At 35.3% G+C, this 12799-nt stretch overlaps 1 protein-coding gene across 1 annotated transcript in view; it reads left to right on the top strand.

Annotated features, from left to right (window-relative positions):
* Window positions 1–29: 29 nt before the first annotated feature.
* The window catches only part of LOC144238036 (coiled-coil domain-containing protein 7-like), a 133565-nt gene continuing 120795 nt past the window's right edge, over window positions 30–12799 (top strand). Inside the window, exons 1-3 of the mRNA XM_077771782.1 lie at window positions 30–253; window positions 5138–5468; window positions 6647–6739. Of these exons, the coding sequence (XP_077627908.1) occupies window positions 5190–5468; window positions 6647–6739 (372 nt within the window). The 5' untranslated portion in view covers window positions 30–253; window positions 5138–5189. The remainder of the gene's footprint in view (window positions 254–5137; window positions 5469–6646; window positions 6740–12799) is intronic.

Here is a 12799-nt window from a genome sequence, read left to right as displayed (position 1 = left end):
TCGGTGACGCACCGTCAACCGCCCACCCTGTTACTTCACGCCGGGCCTGCTGTGGTTACTGGCGCCTCGGGGCGCCGAGGCCAGGCCTTTCCGCGCAAATGTCTGTAAAATAGCCAGGCTGGAGTCTGAAGGGTTTGCAGGCTTCCGCCTTGGAAGAAGTCTGGGAGGCTCAGCATTTCCAACTCTTTCACCTTAGAGCCCGTTTGGCCAAGGCAAAACCGCCCAGTAACCTGGCTTCCAACAGCCTCAGCAGGTATTCTAGCCCCTGGGAGGGGAGGCGCCCGCGGTCCTTCCTCAGCAGAGTGTGAGGGGTTTCGTTGGGTTCTCTGGCAAAAGCGGCCGCCGTGCCTCTATTGATGTGAAATCTAAGACGAATCGTAGCTGCTGCTTCTTCCCCATCCTAGGCCACTCCCCCCACATTTTGTTGGTAATGTATCATTAAAGAGTTTAAGATGAATCCTCAAAGGGAGAAGGTGACTGATAAACTTGGGCAAATTTGTGGCACTGTAACATACTCCTCCTAGGATGGGTAGGGTTAAATGAAGAAAATACGTAAAATCCTTAAATATGTCTGGTCTGCGTTTACTCCATGTAACCTTTATTTTTATATGCATGTGAACTTCAAGGGTCCGTTTATTAGGTTGTTTGGTAGCACCTGATGCGCGGCCCATCTTTTTCTTATTTGGTTTCCTTAAAGAGCAGGCATCTCTGCCCTTCAGGTCTGTCACCACAAAAGTTTCCCTGGTCCTGCCTTAAGTGCATGGGAGCCTTTATGCATTAAAACCCATATCCCCTCGTTTACCCAAGGATATCATCCCAGCAATTTCCTTCTATACCAATCAATAAATCAATACATTTTGCTTTCTACTGGGTCATTTCCATCAGCCTATGTATTAATTTCCTAGGTTGGCCTAGGCAAGTACCACAAACTGGGTGGCTTAAAACAGCAAAAAATTTATTCTCTACTTCTGGACTCTGAAGTCTGAAAAGTGTGGCAGTGTTGGTTCCCCCTGGAGGCTCTAAGAGGGTTTCCTCCCAGCTTCTGGTGGCCGCTGACAATAGGTGTCCCTTAGATTCATTGCTCTTATCTCTGCCTCTTTCTTCATCAAGTGTTCTCCCCTGTGTGCGCGTATGTCTGTATCTTTCTTCCAAGAAGCACACCACTCGGGTTAGGGCCCACTCTAATGCAATTTGAATTCATCTTAACTTGATTTCATCTTATTTCCAAATAAGGTCACATTCACGGGTTCTGGGATTAGGACTTGAACGTAATTTTGGGGAGAGGGCATACAGCATACAAACATGTTAACTTTTTTTTAAATGTTTATTTATTTTTGTTTTTTTAACAGTTTATTGTCAAGTTGGTTTCTATATAACACTCAGTGCTCGTCCCCACAAGTGCCCTCCTCCATGCCCATTGTTAACTTTCCTTTTAAAAAAATCTTTCTTTTGCCCATATTTCAGGCATTCACCTCCTCACTCTTGAAACTGTTGCTGTCCGTTAGGTCACAAATGACCTACTTCCTTGTTGCTAAATTCTCATCTTAACTGCCCAGCATTTGACGCAGTTCATCAGTCAGTCATAAGTTTTTTATTCACTTTATTTTCAGTACACCCTCTCCTGGTTTTACCTTCTGGCTCATTGGTCACTCTCTCTTTTTTTTTTTTTTTAAATGTTTATTTATTTCTAGGAGACCGGGAGAGAGACAGCGTGAGCTGGGGAGGGTCAGAGAGAGGGTGTCACACACTGAAACAGGTTCCAGGCTCTGAGCTGGCAGTCAGCACAGAGCCCGACGCGGGGCTCGAACCCACGAACCATGAGATCATGACCTAAGTGAAAGTTGGACACTTAACCAACTAAGCCACCCAGGTGCCCCCATTGGTCACTCATTCTTAAGTCTTGTTTGCTGGTCCTTCTCTCTCAGACCTGACGCTTTTGGTGGATTGTCTTTGGCAATATAATTTCTTTGAAATTCTTTTGATGCTTTCTTTTTTGTAAATTTAATTTTAGTTTCTGTATCACTTATTACATTAACTTTATTTAAAACATTATGCCACCTGTAATATTAGAAAAATATAAATCGGGATATTTTCCAACAGGATTTGGCTTATGGTCTATAATTGTTGTTAACAATTTCCAAAAGCATTACATTCTTCCTTCAAATGAATTTTTAGTGATATGAAACCAAATAGTCTTTCCCAATATTTATTTGACTGTGATTTATTTATATTAAAAAAATTTTTTTAATGTTTTATTTATTTCTGAGAGAGACAGTGTGAGCAGGGGAGGGTCAGAGAGAGAGGGAGATACAGAATCTGAAACAGGCTCCAGGCTCTGAGCTGTCAGCACAGAGCCCAACGCGAGGCTCGAACCCATAACTGTGAGATCATGACCTGAGCCAAAGTCGGACGCTTAACTGACTGAGCCACCCAGGTGCCCCTATTTGACTATGATTTAAAAATCGTGTTTAATAACTGTGTTCAATTAACTGTGCAGTATTTCATTACAACAATAAAGCGGTTGTGCAGTTTGTGAATGAAGAATTTTCAGTGTTGTCAGATGATATTTTTGCTCTATCATTCACTACCAAGTTAAAAAAATGTCTTGACAGGTTGTGCAAGGGATTATAAAATTTTCATTTTTTGAGTATTTTCTGTTTGCTTTTTCTCATACATATTTGAGGCATTGTATTGCTGTTATATATATGTTATATATTCTGTAATATGTATTTTTTTAATTTTATTTTTTTGTTAGTAATCTCCTAAACATGTATATGATTCTTCTCCAGCGCTGTCATCTCTTGGTTAAAATCCTAATACATGTTCACATATAGAAATATTTTCATTTTGGAAATCCACAATTATATCAATAATTTTTATATGCTTTCTGTGGTTTAACTTAGGGACTGTGTCCATAATAATTTCGAGATAATTAGCTTTTAAAAACGTTATTGAAACTGATTTTATTCATAATGTATCCTATTATTTGTTTTTTATTTTATTTCCTAAGATAGTCTATTATTTGGTGTTGATACTTGTATTTTGCATAAACGTGCTAACAGGATGCCATTGACTTTCCCATGGTTTCTGCCAAATAAAAAAATACCTATTAGCAGGCTTTGAAAATTTATTAGATGACCCTCTCTATACTAGGTACTACTTCTCCAAAAATCTAATCATGTTTATATGTTGTCAACAAATGCAGGCCTATATTTTCACAATTTTCATAAGATTGCTAATTATTTAAATTATTTCAAATATGATATTAACTTTTAATACTTACTGATGATGTTGTATATTTTACTTTATTCATGTTCAAGAATATGTGATAAATACTGCTAATCTTTGCATCCATTTTTATTCTTCAGCTAGGCTCTGCATCCAGAGAGCTTGCAATTTAGACAAAATATAGATTCCTTTGAAAAGAAATGTTATTAAAACTTGGTGACAATTGAATTTCTTCCTCTTTTTTAGGTTATATGCTCTTTCTTTCTGAAAGCTTTCAGATTTTTGTCTTTTAGATTTTTACATTTCATTAACTGTGTTTTGTTTATCTTTGTCCTTTTTGGTATTTTGTGAACACTTTTGATCTGTGGTTTCTACTATTCTTAAATCTGAGAAATTTATCTTTGTTATTTCTTCAAATATTTCCTCCTGTCCATTTCATTTTTTTTTCCTCACTGGATCTTCTTTTATCTGGTTTTTGGTATTTGTATAATTCTTCTACGTTTCCCTTATTTTCTTCTTCATTTCTCTCTCTTTATCCTTTTCTGCTGCTTTCTGGCAGAACATGTCAAACTGATCTTCCATTTGCCTAATTTATTCTTCAGGAGAATAAGAATAAGAATAAATTCAACATTCTTGATCAGATGTTTATTATATTTTTCATTTGTAGTATTTCTACTTGAGTCTTTAATACTCATGTACCTGTTTTATATTGCTAATATTGTGTTTGTGTATATTTTGTATTTTTGGTTTCTCTTTTTTTAAACTTTGTTTTTAAACAGCATGTATTATGTATGTATGTATTTATTATCCAACATGGGGCTTGAACTTATAACCCCGAGATCAAGAGTCTCATGCTGTTTGGACTGAGCCAACCATGTGCCCCTGAACCTTTTCTTTTAGATGTTGTTGTGTTTTTTCTTTTGCAAAGCTTATATTTTTCAGGTGTCAAGTTATTTTTACCTGTGAGCTATGTCATATGCCCTTGAGAGTCAGCTACTCTTGTCTGATAAGCTATTATTATGAAATGATCAAGAACCAGACCACAGTCTATGTCCCTCCCATCAAATTTAGGGAAATTTTTGTGTATATTTGTTTCCCAGGGCTACCATAACAAAATATCACAAACTAGATTGCTTAAAACAGTAGTAATTTATTCTCTCAGTTCCGGAGTCTAAGAGTCTGAAATCAAGGTGTTTGCAGTGCTATGCTCCTTCTAAAGCTTCGAGGGAAGAGTTTCCCTTGCTTTTAGCAAGGATACTGTCAATCTTTGACGTTCCTTGGCTTGTAGCTGATTTACTCCAGTGTCTGTCATTACATGACCTTTTCCTCTATATGTCTATGTGCCTATGTCTTTATTTGGCTTTCTTATATTGATAACAGTTATTGGATTTAGGGCCCACTCTAATCTAGTATGACTTCTTCTTAACTTGGTTTCATCTACAAAAGTGGTATTTTCAAATATGGTCGTATTCACCAGTGCCAGGGGTTAGAACTTGAATATGTTTGGGGGGGGGGGGACACAGGATGACTTTGGTGCTGCCTTGATATTACTCTGTTGATACCCTGGGTCTAGGCTATTATTCCTATGCAAATAATGATAGATGTAAAAGTCATATATTACTTCAAAATTGAGAGAAAGGTAAGAATAAAATTTTAAAGTTTTCTAAAGAAATTCTCTCATTCTACCACTGTCTTCCTCCATTTCTTCACTTCCCATCCTAAATACTCATATATAAACCAGCCTTCAGTCACCTCTTAGGATTTCTCACAGGTTTGTTTTTTGTTTATTTGGTTTGTTGTTAGGAATGTTTTCCTCTTGATTTTGTAATTTCTGCAGTGTTGATTTTGGGATGCACCAAAATTTTTTTCACCTAATTTTTCATCTGAAATCTTAATGTTTTATTTACAGGGAGGAATACAGTTTTTTCACCTATAATTTGGAAGTGAAGTGAAATAACAAAATGAAGTCAGCAAAACATCTGTCAGCGTCTAGTAATAAATTGGCAAATGTTCCAGAATTAACTTACAAAAAAAGAGGATTTACTTCACCGTTGTCACCTAAGCCAAAGGAAAAACATAGTGCAAAATTAGTACGTGATAAACTTGAACCAATGGTCTTAGGATCTCCACCAACAGGAGAATCCATCGTAAGGTATGCTTTGCCCATTCCGTCAAGTAAGACAAAGGAGTTAATAGCAGAAGATGAATTGATCAGGAAAATTACCAAACATCTAAAGATGGTAAGACACTTGTTGGTCCCTGTGTTTGGGATTTCCATGACCATCCCCAGGCTTAGTGATTGCCAGGAAGGTGCACTAGACTGAAAACAGTCCTGTTGATGGCTAAGATTTATTACAGTGGAAACATACAAAACGAAATCAGCAAAAGGAAAAGACTTATGAAGTGAATGAAGTATGGAGGAAACTAGGTCCAAGATTCTCTTCCTTTAAAGTCACACAGGATGTGCTTAATTCCTCCAACAACAAATTATGGTAGCACATGTGAAATGTCTTTTGGAGAAGCTCATTAGAGACCCAGTGCCCAGGGTTTTATTGGGAATTGCTCATCTAGGTACTTTGCTTAGCATATACCAAAATGCCACACTCCCTGAAGGAAAGCAGATGTTTAGCGTAAACCACATTGTTTGTACAAACAGTTTAAGGACAAGGAGCCACTGTTATCAGTGAATGATGGGAACACTCATGAAGTCTAAGTTCTAAGGCAGCAGTCCAAGGCCAATCTTGCAAGCAGATCTTTCTAATGATAGTCCTTTCTGGTTCATTCCTGCTGTGTCTTCTCAGCAATTTAGAAACTTTAGTTCTTAGTGTTGGGGGGAAAAAAATCTCCTTTTTTCTGAGTTTCTCTTTGCACAGTGATCCAGAACTGAATTATGAATATACCACATACCAAATGAGAACAATGAGGGGAGTGGCACAGATTTTTAAAAAAATATAGTTTGTCAAATTTCCAAAATACAGGTTTGCTTAACGTTTGAGGGGTTAGCTTAGAGAATTTCCTTAAAAAAAAAAATCTGTTGCTCTCTGGTTTCCATATCTATTTTGTCCACTTCTCTTCAAAGAAGAAAGTTGAGTTTGTCAGATTTTGAGAATATACTTTGGTGACAAGTGGAATTGATGCTTAAGCTATTCATAGGTCGTCTTTTACATGCCTGTCAACACAGAAATGAGAGTCATAGGGACTTTCTCACAGAGTAGAGTTGAGGACTATTTCTCATCATTGCTTCAGGGTGATATGAGATGGGATGTGAGATGGAAAGTTTAAGTTTATGGCATTAGCAGAAAGAAGTCTTATTGCTAAGAAGATCCTGACATGCTTGATTAAATGTCTCTTTACGCTTAATAAGTTTACATATCATTTACATAAAATTATAAAAAAATTTGCTTTGATTTACTCACAGGTTGTTTCTACTTTGGAGGAAGCCTATGGATTTTGCATTGCAGATGGAGAAAATTCAGTTGTGAAGCCTGAACATGAAGAATTAACTTTATCTGTAAGTGTATATAGCCCTAATGTAGAAACATTTAACACTGAAAAGGGTTAAGATTTTCTTTTGGAGCCCATTTATATTATGAATTCGAATGAATTCCCATCCATGAAAATGATCCAGTTAGGGAACTTGAAAGTAGAGTATTGATGTTTCTATCCTCTGCTAATAATACTTATCTTAAAGTTTAATTAAGACATATCTCTATTTTAAATGTATTTTTATTGCTAGTACCTGTTCTGTTTAATTTTTAAACATTTGATTACTTGTTGGTTTGAGATGTATATTCTTTATCATGTTAAGAAAGTATTCTTATATTTATATTTTGCTGAATAAAAAAACCCCAAGAAGTTATTGAATTTTAACACATATCTGGTATATATAAGTTATGTAACTATTAAGGTGATTAAGTATGTGGTTCTCCTTTAACCTACTGATGAGATGAATTATTTTACATATTTCATAATATTCAACTGTACATTTATTTTTAAAAAAATTTTTAAAAATGTTTTATTTATTTCTGAGAGAGAGGCAGCATGAGCTGGGGAGAGTCAGAGAGAGAGGGAGACAAAGAATCCAGAGCAGGCTCCAGGCTCTGAGCTAGTTGTCAGCACAGACGTGGGGCCCAAACCCACGAACCGTGAGATCATGACCTGAGCTGAAGTCGGACGCTTAACCAACTGAGCCACCCAGGCACCCCAATATTCAACTGTACTTTAAAACACTTTACTTGTAGAGTATTATTTTTCTATTTTATAATTACTTTTGTTAGGGTTTGAGTTTGGCTCCATGTAATAAAACACCTATGTTGAGTCTTTAAATTCATGAACATAGTATGTCTTTGCATTTGTTTAGGTCTTGTTTGATTTCTTTCATCACCATTTTGTAATTTTCATCATAGAGATCCTCTGCATGCTTTGTTAGATTTTCTACATTAATAATTCATGGTTTTTGGAACAATTTTAATGGCATTGTTTTTAATTTTAGTTTCCATATTTTGTAACTAGTAGATGGAAATATGATTGATTTTTGTATGTTGATCTTATATCTTAGAGTCTTGTTCAATGTATTTTTTCATTCTAGTTTTTCTATAAATTTTTTGGATTTTCTACATAGACAATTATGTCATCTTCAAATAGAGACAAGTTTACTTCTTCCTATCCAGTCTGAATGCTTTTTATTTCCTTCTCTTATGCTGGCTCTGGCTTCAAGTAGTATATTTAGTAATAGTGATAAGAGCAGATATCCTTGGCTCATTATGACTGCTACTTCCAGACAAGAGTGGAACTTCAGTTCCTTGCTTGGTCTCACCAAAACTACTCTGGTGGGGGAATTGGATGGCCAATTTTTACAGCCACATTTCAGTCCTACTGACACATAGGAATAGTAGCTGTAGCTTATTCTTGGTGTTCGGCTCAAGTAGGATAGGCGTTGTCAAAAAGTTTTTGGTTATGCTACAATCCTTTGGCTTTTGTTTGTTTGTTTAAGTCTGTGCTTATTGGAAGTTCCAGGTTTCAGGCTTTTCCAGTGTGTCCCATCCATCTTATATGTAGGTAAGAAGAAAACCGAAAGAATTCATGTATTCTTCAAGTTTTGAGATACCTGCCTTTCTTTTTCTTCCTTTCAGAATTTTCCTGTGTTGATTTGTTGTGTTGTCAATGGTATTTTAATTGTGGGAGGGATGATTAGAGTCTTGGGTCTAGTCCATGATGACCAGAACTGAAAGTCCAAAATTATTTTTTATTTTTGTTACAGTTCTGTGTTCTGATGTCTTTCTGTCTGATATTAGCATTCTTATGATTAGTCATTGCATGTTATATCTTATTTTCAAGGTATGACTATGCATTTACTGGGTCTCTTTGAAATAGTATATAGTTGAATCTTGTTTTTTATCCAGTCTGACAATCTCTGTCTTTTAATGGGTTTAGTTCATTTACAGTTAATTGATACAATTAAATTAAATTAATTAAATGTATTATCTAATTAATTTATTAAAAAGAAACATTAATGAAATATGTGAATTAGGTCTACTGTCCTCCTATTTGTTTTCTTTTTGTCCCATATCATCTTTGCTCTTTTACTCTCTCCTGTTTTATTTTGGGTTAATTATGAATTTTTTAGCATTTTATTTTATTTCTTTTTTTAATTGTAGCTATTTTTTTTGTGCTTCCTCTAGGGATTCACCATGTACTTAAATTTATTGCAATCTATCTTGAATTATATTATACACTTCATTTCTTTTTTTTTTTTTTAAATATTTTTATTTATTTCTAGGAGATAGACAGCGTGAGCAGGGGAGGGTCAGAGAGAGAGGGAGTCACAGACTGAAACAGGCTCCAGGCTCTGAGCTGGCAGTCAGCACAGAGCCTGACGCGGGGCTCGAACCCACGAACCACGAGATCATGACCTAAGCGAAAGTCGGATGCTTACCCGACTAAGCCACCCAGGCGCCCCTATACACTTCATTTCTAATGTGAGAACTTTATAGCAGTATAATAGTATTTACCTCACTATGTTTTTTGTGTTTCTATTTTTTTGATAAGCAGTTTGATAAGATATGCCTAGCTGAGGCTTTTATGTATTTATTCTGTTTGGAGTCCATCAAACTCAGTCTGTGAGTTGATGTTTTTCATCAAATTTGGAAATTTTCATTATTTTTTTTTTACTTATTTTACTGACTCTCTGCTCCTTTTTTGTGAGACACTAATTACACATATATTAGAATGATTGTTACTGTGTAAGAAGTTATTCACACTCTGTTCATTTATTTCAATGTTTTCTCCTTCTGTGGTTTAGTTTGGGCAATATATGTTATTCTATCTTCAAATTCACCAGTCCTTTCTGTGGTGTCTGATCTGCTGTTAGCTCTATCCAGTGAAATTTTTATTTCAAATATCATAAGTTTCACATTAAGGATTATCTTTTGGTTACTTTTTAGGGGGGTTTATATTTCTCTTGCTATTTTAATTTACCAATATTTTCCTGCAAATTCTTTTATCAGTAACAGAGTTTTAAAGATTTTTGTCTGCTATATTTTCAATATCTGGATCATTAGTGTGTTTATTTCTACAGTTTCTTCTTCTGATTATGGATTGTGTTTTCCTGGTTCTTCATATATTTTGTAATTTTTGAAAGTTGGATCCCAAGCATTATACTTAGAAAAACATTGGAAATTGTGGTACAATGTTTTATTTTCTAGAGAATGCTTACTGTTTCCTTTCTGACATTTAGCATGAAAAATTAATCATTCTCATTCTTCTAAGAATTGATCTGAGCAGGAACTGATCTATATTTTAATTGAGTTCTTATCTGATTGGTCTAACTTATAATCATACGTATTTCTGTTTCCCCTCAGGGGTTGATTTATTTGATATTGCCAGTATTTTAGGAGACAAGAGTTTGAACTCAGATTTTAAATACTTTTGGTTCACAATTTGGTTCATTCCTGGTAGAGCTTCAGATACAGTTACCACAGGATCAAGCAGGATGAGATTCCTCTGGTTTTTAGTTCCTCCTTTTTATAGTTGTGTAATTGCCAATCAAACTATAAAACATTTCATTATCCCAAAAAGCTTCCTTGTGTCCCGTGTACAGTCAATTCTCTCCTCCCACCCTGGATCCAGACAATCACTGATCTATCACTATACTTTTGCCTTCTCTAGAATGTCATACAAATAAGAACATATAATATGTAGTCTTATATATCTAACCTTCCCCACTTCATCATGTTTTTGGGGATTCATCCATGTTGTTCTATGTATCAGTAGTTTGTTTCTTTAGTGTGAAGAGTATTCCACAGTTTGTTAATCCATTCACCAGTTAATAAACATTTAGGTCATTGGATCCAGTAGCTATTTTGGCTATTATGAGTGAAGCTTCTATGAACATTTGTGTACAAGTCTTTGTGAGGATATATGTTTTTATTCATCTTGGATAATTGCTTTGGAATAGGATTGGTGAGTTATAAATATGTGTTTAACTTTGTGAGCAATTGCCGAACTGTTTCCCAATAAGGCAGAACCATTTTATGTTCCTACCAGCTCTCTGTGAGAGTACTGGTGGCTGTACATTCTTACTGGAATTGGTATTGTCAGTCTTTTTAATTCTGACCATTCCTAATGGGTATGTAGGCCTCCTTTCCTGCCACCTTGAAGGCAAAATTGAGATGGGAAAGGGTTTGGTAGAAGAAAAATGGTTGGGTTGAGTAGTTTGCCTTGAGAAGTTTTCTTCTTCTAGTCTATCTGTCAACCTAAATGGCTGTCAAAGGCTCTGCCAGTTTTTCTTCATACTTTGAATTCTGTTTGTCAATGGCAGGCCTGCTTTTTGACTTTGCTGACTTGGTACACTTGACACACACTAGGCCAAGTGTTCTTCTTTCACCACCATGCTCCCTTTAAGTATGGATATAGCTTTGGTTTTTTGCCCATCTGTAAAAGTGTTCTTCTGTGGAATTCAGTTCATCAGAATTTTCTTATATCCCCTCCTTTTCAATATCTTCAAGGAAAAACATAATAATTACATAATTTTATATACTTTTCCTTTTTGGATATTGACACTGAAGTGAAGACCTCTCATACCTTTTCACATCATAATCATAAGTGGCGTTTCTGTTTCCCTTTTAAAGATCTTTTTAGAAGTGCTGCCCAACAATTTCTTTTTGTCTCATTGGCCCGATTGGAACAATGGTTAACTTTATTGGTAAAGGAAGCTGGGAAATCTATTATTATTATTACTAGCTATGCACATTGGCATCTCCAATAAAACTGAGGTCCTGTTAGTAGGCAACTAATAGTCTCTATTATACTGGTATTCTATTTGTCTTACAACACTATTGTCATAATTTTTGATGATTTTAATATGCATGTAGAAGATCTTTACAAATAATGTAGCCTCTTAGTTCACTCCAGTGATCTTATCTTCTATTCTATGTCAGCAACTAACCAACAAGATGATATCCTTTAATCTTTGTCATAACCAATAATTGTAACTTTTCCATAATTTAAGTTTCTATCATCTTAATTTCTGGTCAGTACGTCTTATCTTTCCCGCTTAGTGTGTCTAATATTTTGACTCCCAAAAGTCCTTTGATTCCATTGGGAACTATAATCCATTGGTCCTTTTACCTTTTACTGTCCCAAATACTCCTTCTGTTCTTACTTACCTAGCTTAAATTCCATGGTCCCTTATTATTATTACTGCCATGCATATGTACTTAACTCTCTTGCCCTGGCATGCTTTATTGATGTTATTTTGTTAAACTGCAACCCTGATCAAATCAATCCCTATATTTGTGGCTTCTAAATGTGAATAGAAGACAATCCTCAAGTATGCTTATGGTCTCATATTTATGATTAGTATCTTTAATTCATTCATTTTCCCACTTTCCTGAATGAATAATTCAGTTCTCCCCCTCTTCTATATGGTTATATGTCTTTACCATGACAAAAAAATATATGAGCCTGTATGTTTTAAAATGTGATGTTGAATGAACATATTCCTCATGAAGAACACTCTACGAGAATCCTAACTCTATATAAGCATCTAGATTTGTTTATCATAGGTTGTCTCTGATTTACAAATCAACACTCTACTATAAAAGATTCAGTCATTGTGACTTTTTTTTTTTAGTCATTGTGACATTTTAATCTGTCACTAGTTTTTCCTCAAAGTCTTCATTTGCTTATTAAGTGAGGGTGAAAGACTACAGCTCTTGGCAAGTGTACTTATGTTCAGAAGTTATAATTAGCATTCATTTTCTAACACAAAGAGATATTTATAAGGTATATACAGAATTGCTACCTTTTTTGGCTGCTCATAAATTTCAGGAGTCTAAATCTGGGATGCTTGATTTTCTGCAACTATGTAGAGAATAATGAGATGAGCGGCAGCTGAGTATGTCATTCATGAGCCACTCCCCAGAATGTACTCTCTCCCACTTTCTGGGAGAATTTGCTGGTATAGCATTTGGAGCATGATTTCTTGTCTTATATGTTTGAAGGGACATAAATTATAGACAAAAATAATTTTTAAAAATAATTATAATGTACTAAAATATATACAGGTGTG

This window comes from Crocuta crocuta, unplaced genomic scaffold (assembly GCF_008692635.1).
Source record: "Crocuta crocuta isolate KB4526 unplaced genomic scaffold, BGI_CrCroc_1.0 scaffold457, whole genome shotgun sequence".
In the NCBI taxonomy this organism is placed as follows: Eukaryota; Metazoa; Chordata; class Mammalia; order Carnivora; family Hyaenidae; genus Crocuta; species Crocuta crocuta.
Note: the sequence above shows the minus strand (reverse complement) of the source record. Positions and strands in the feature narration are given on the sequence as shown.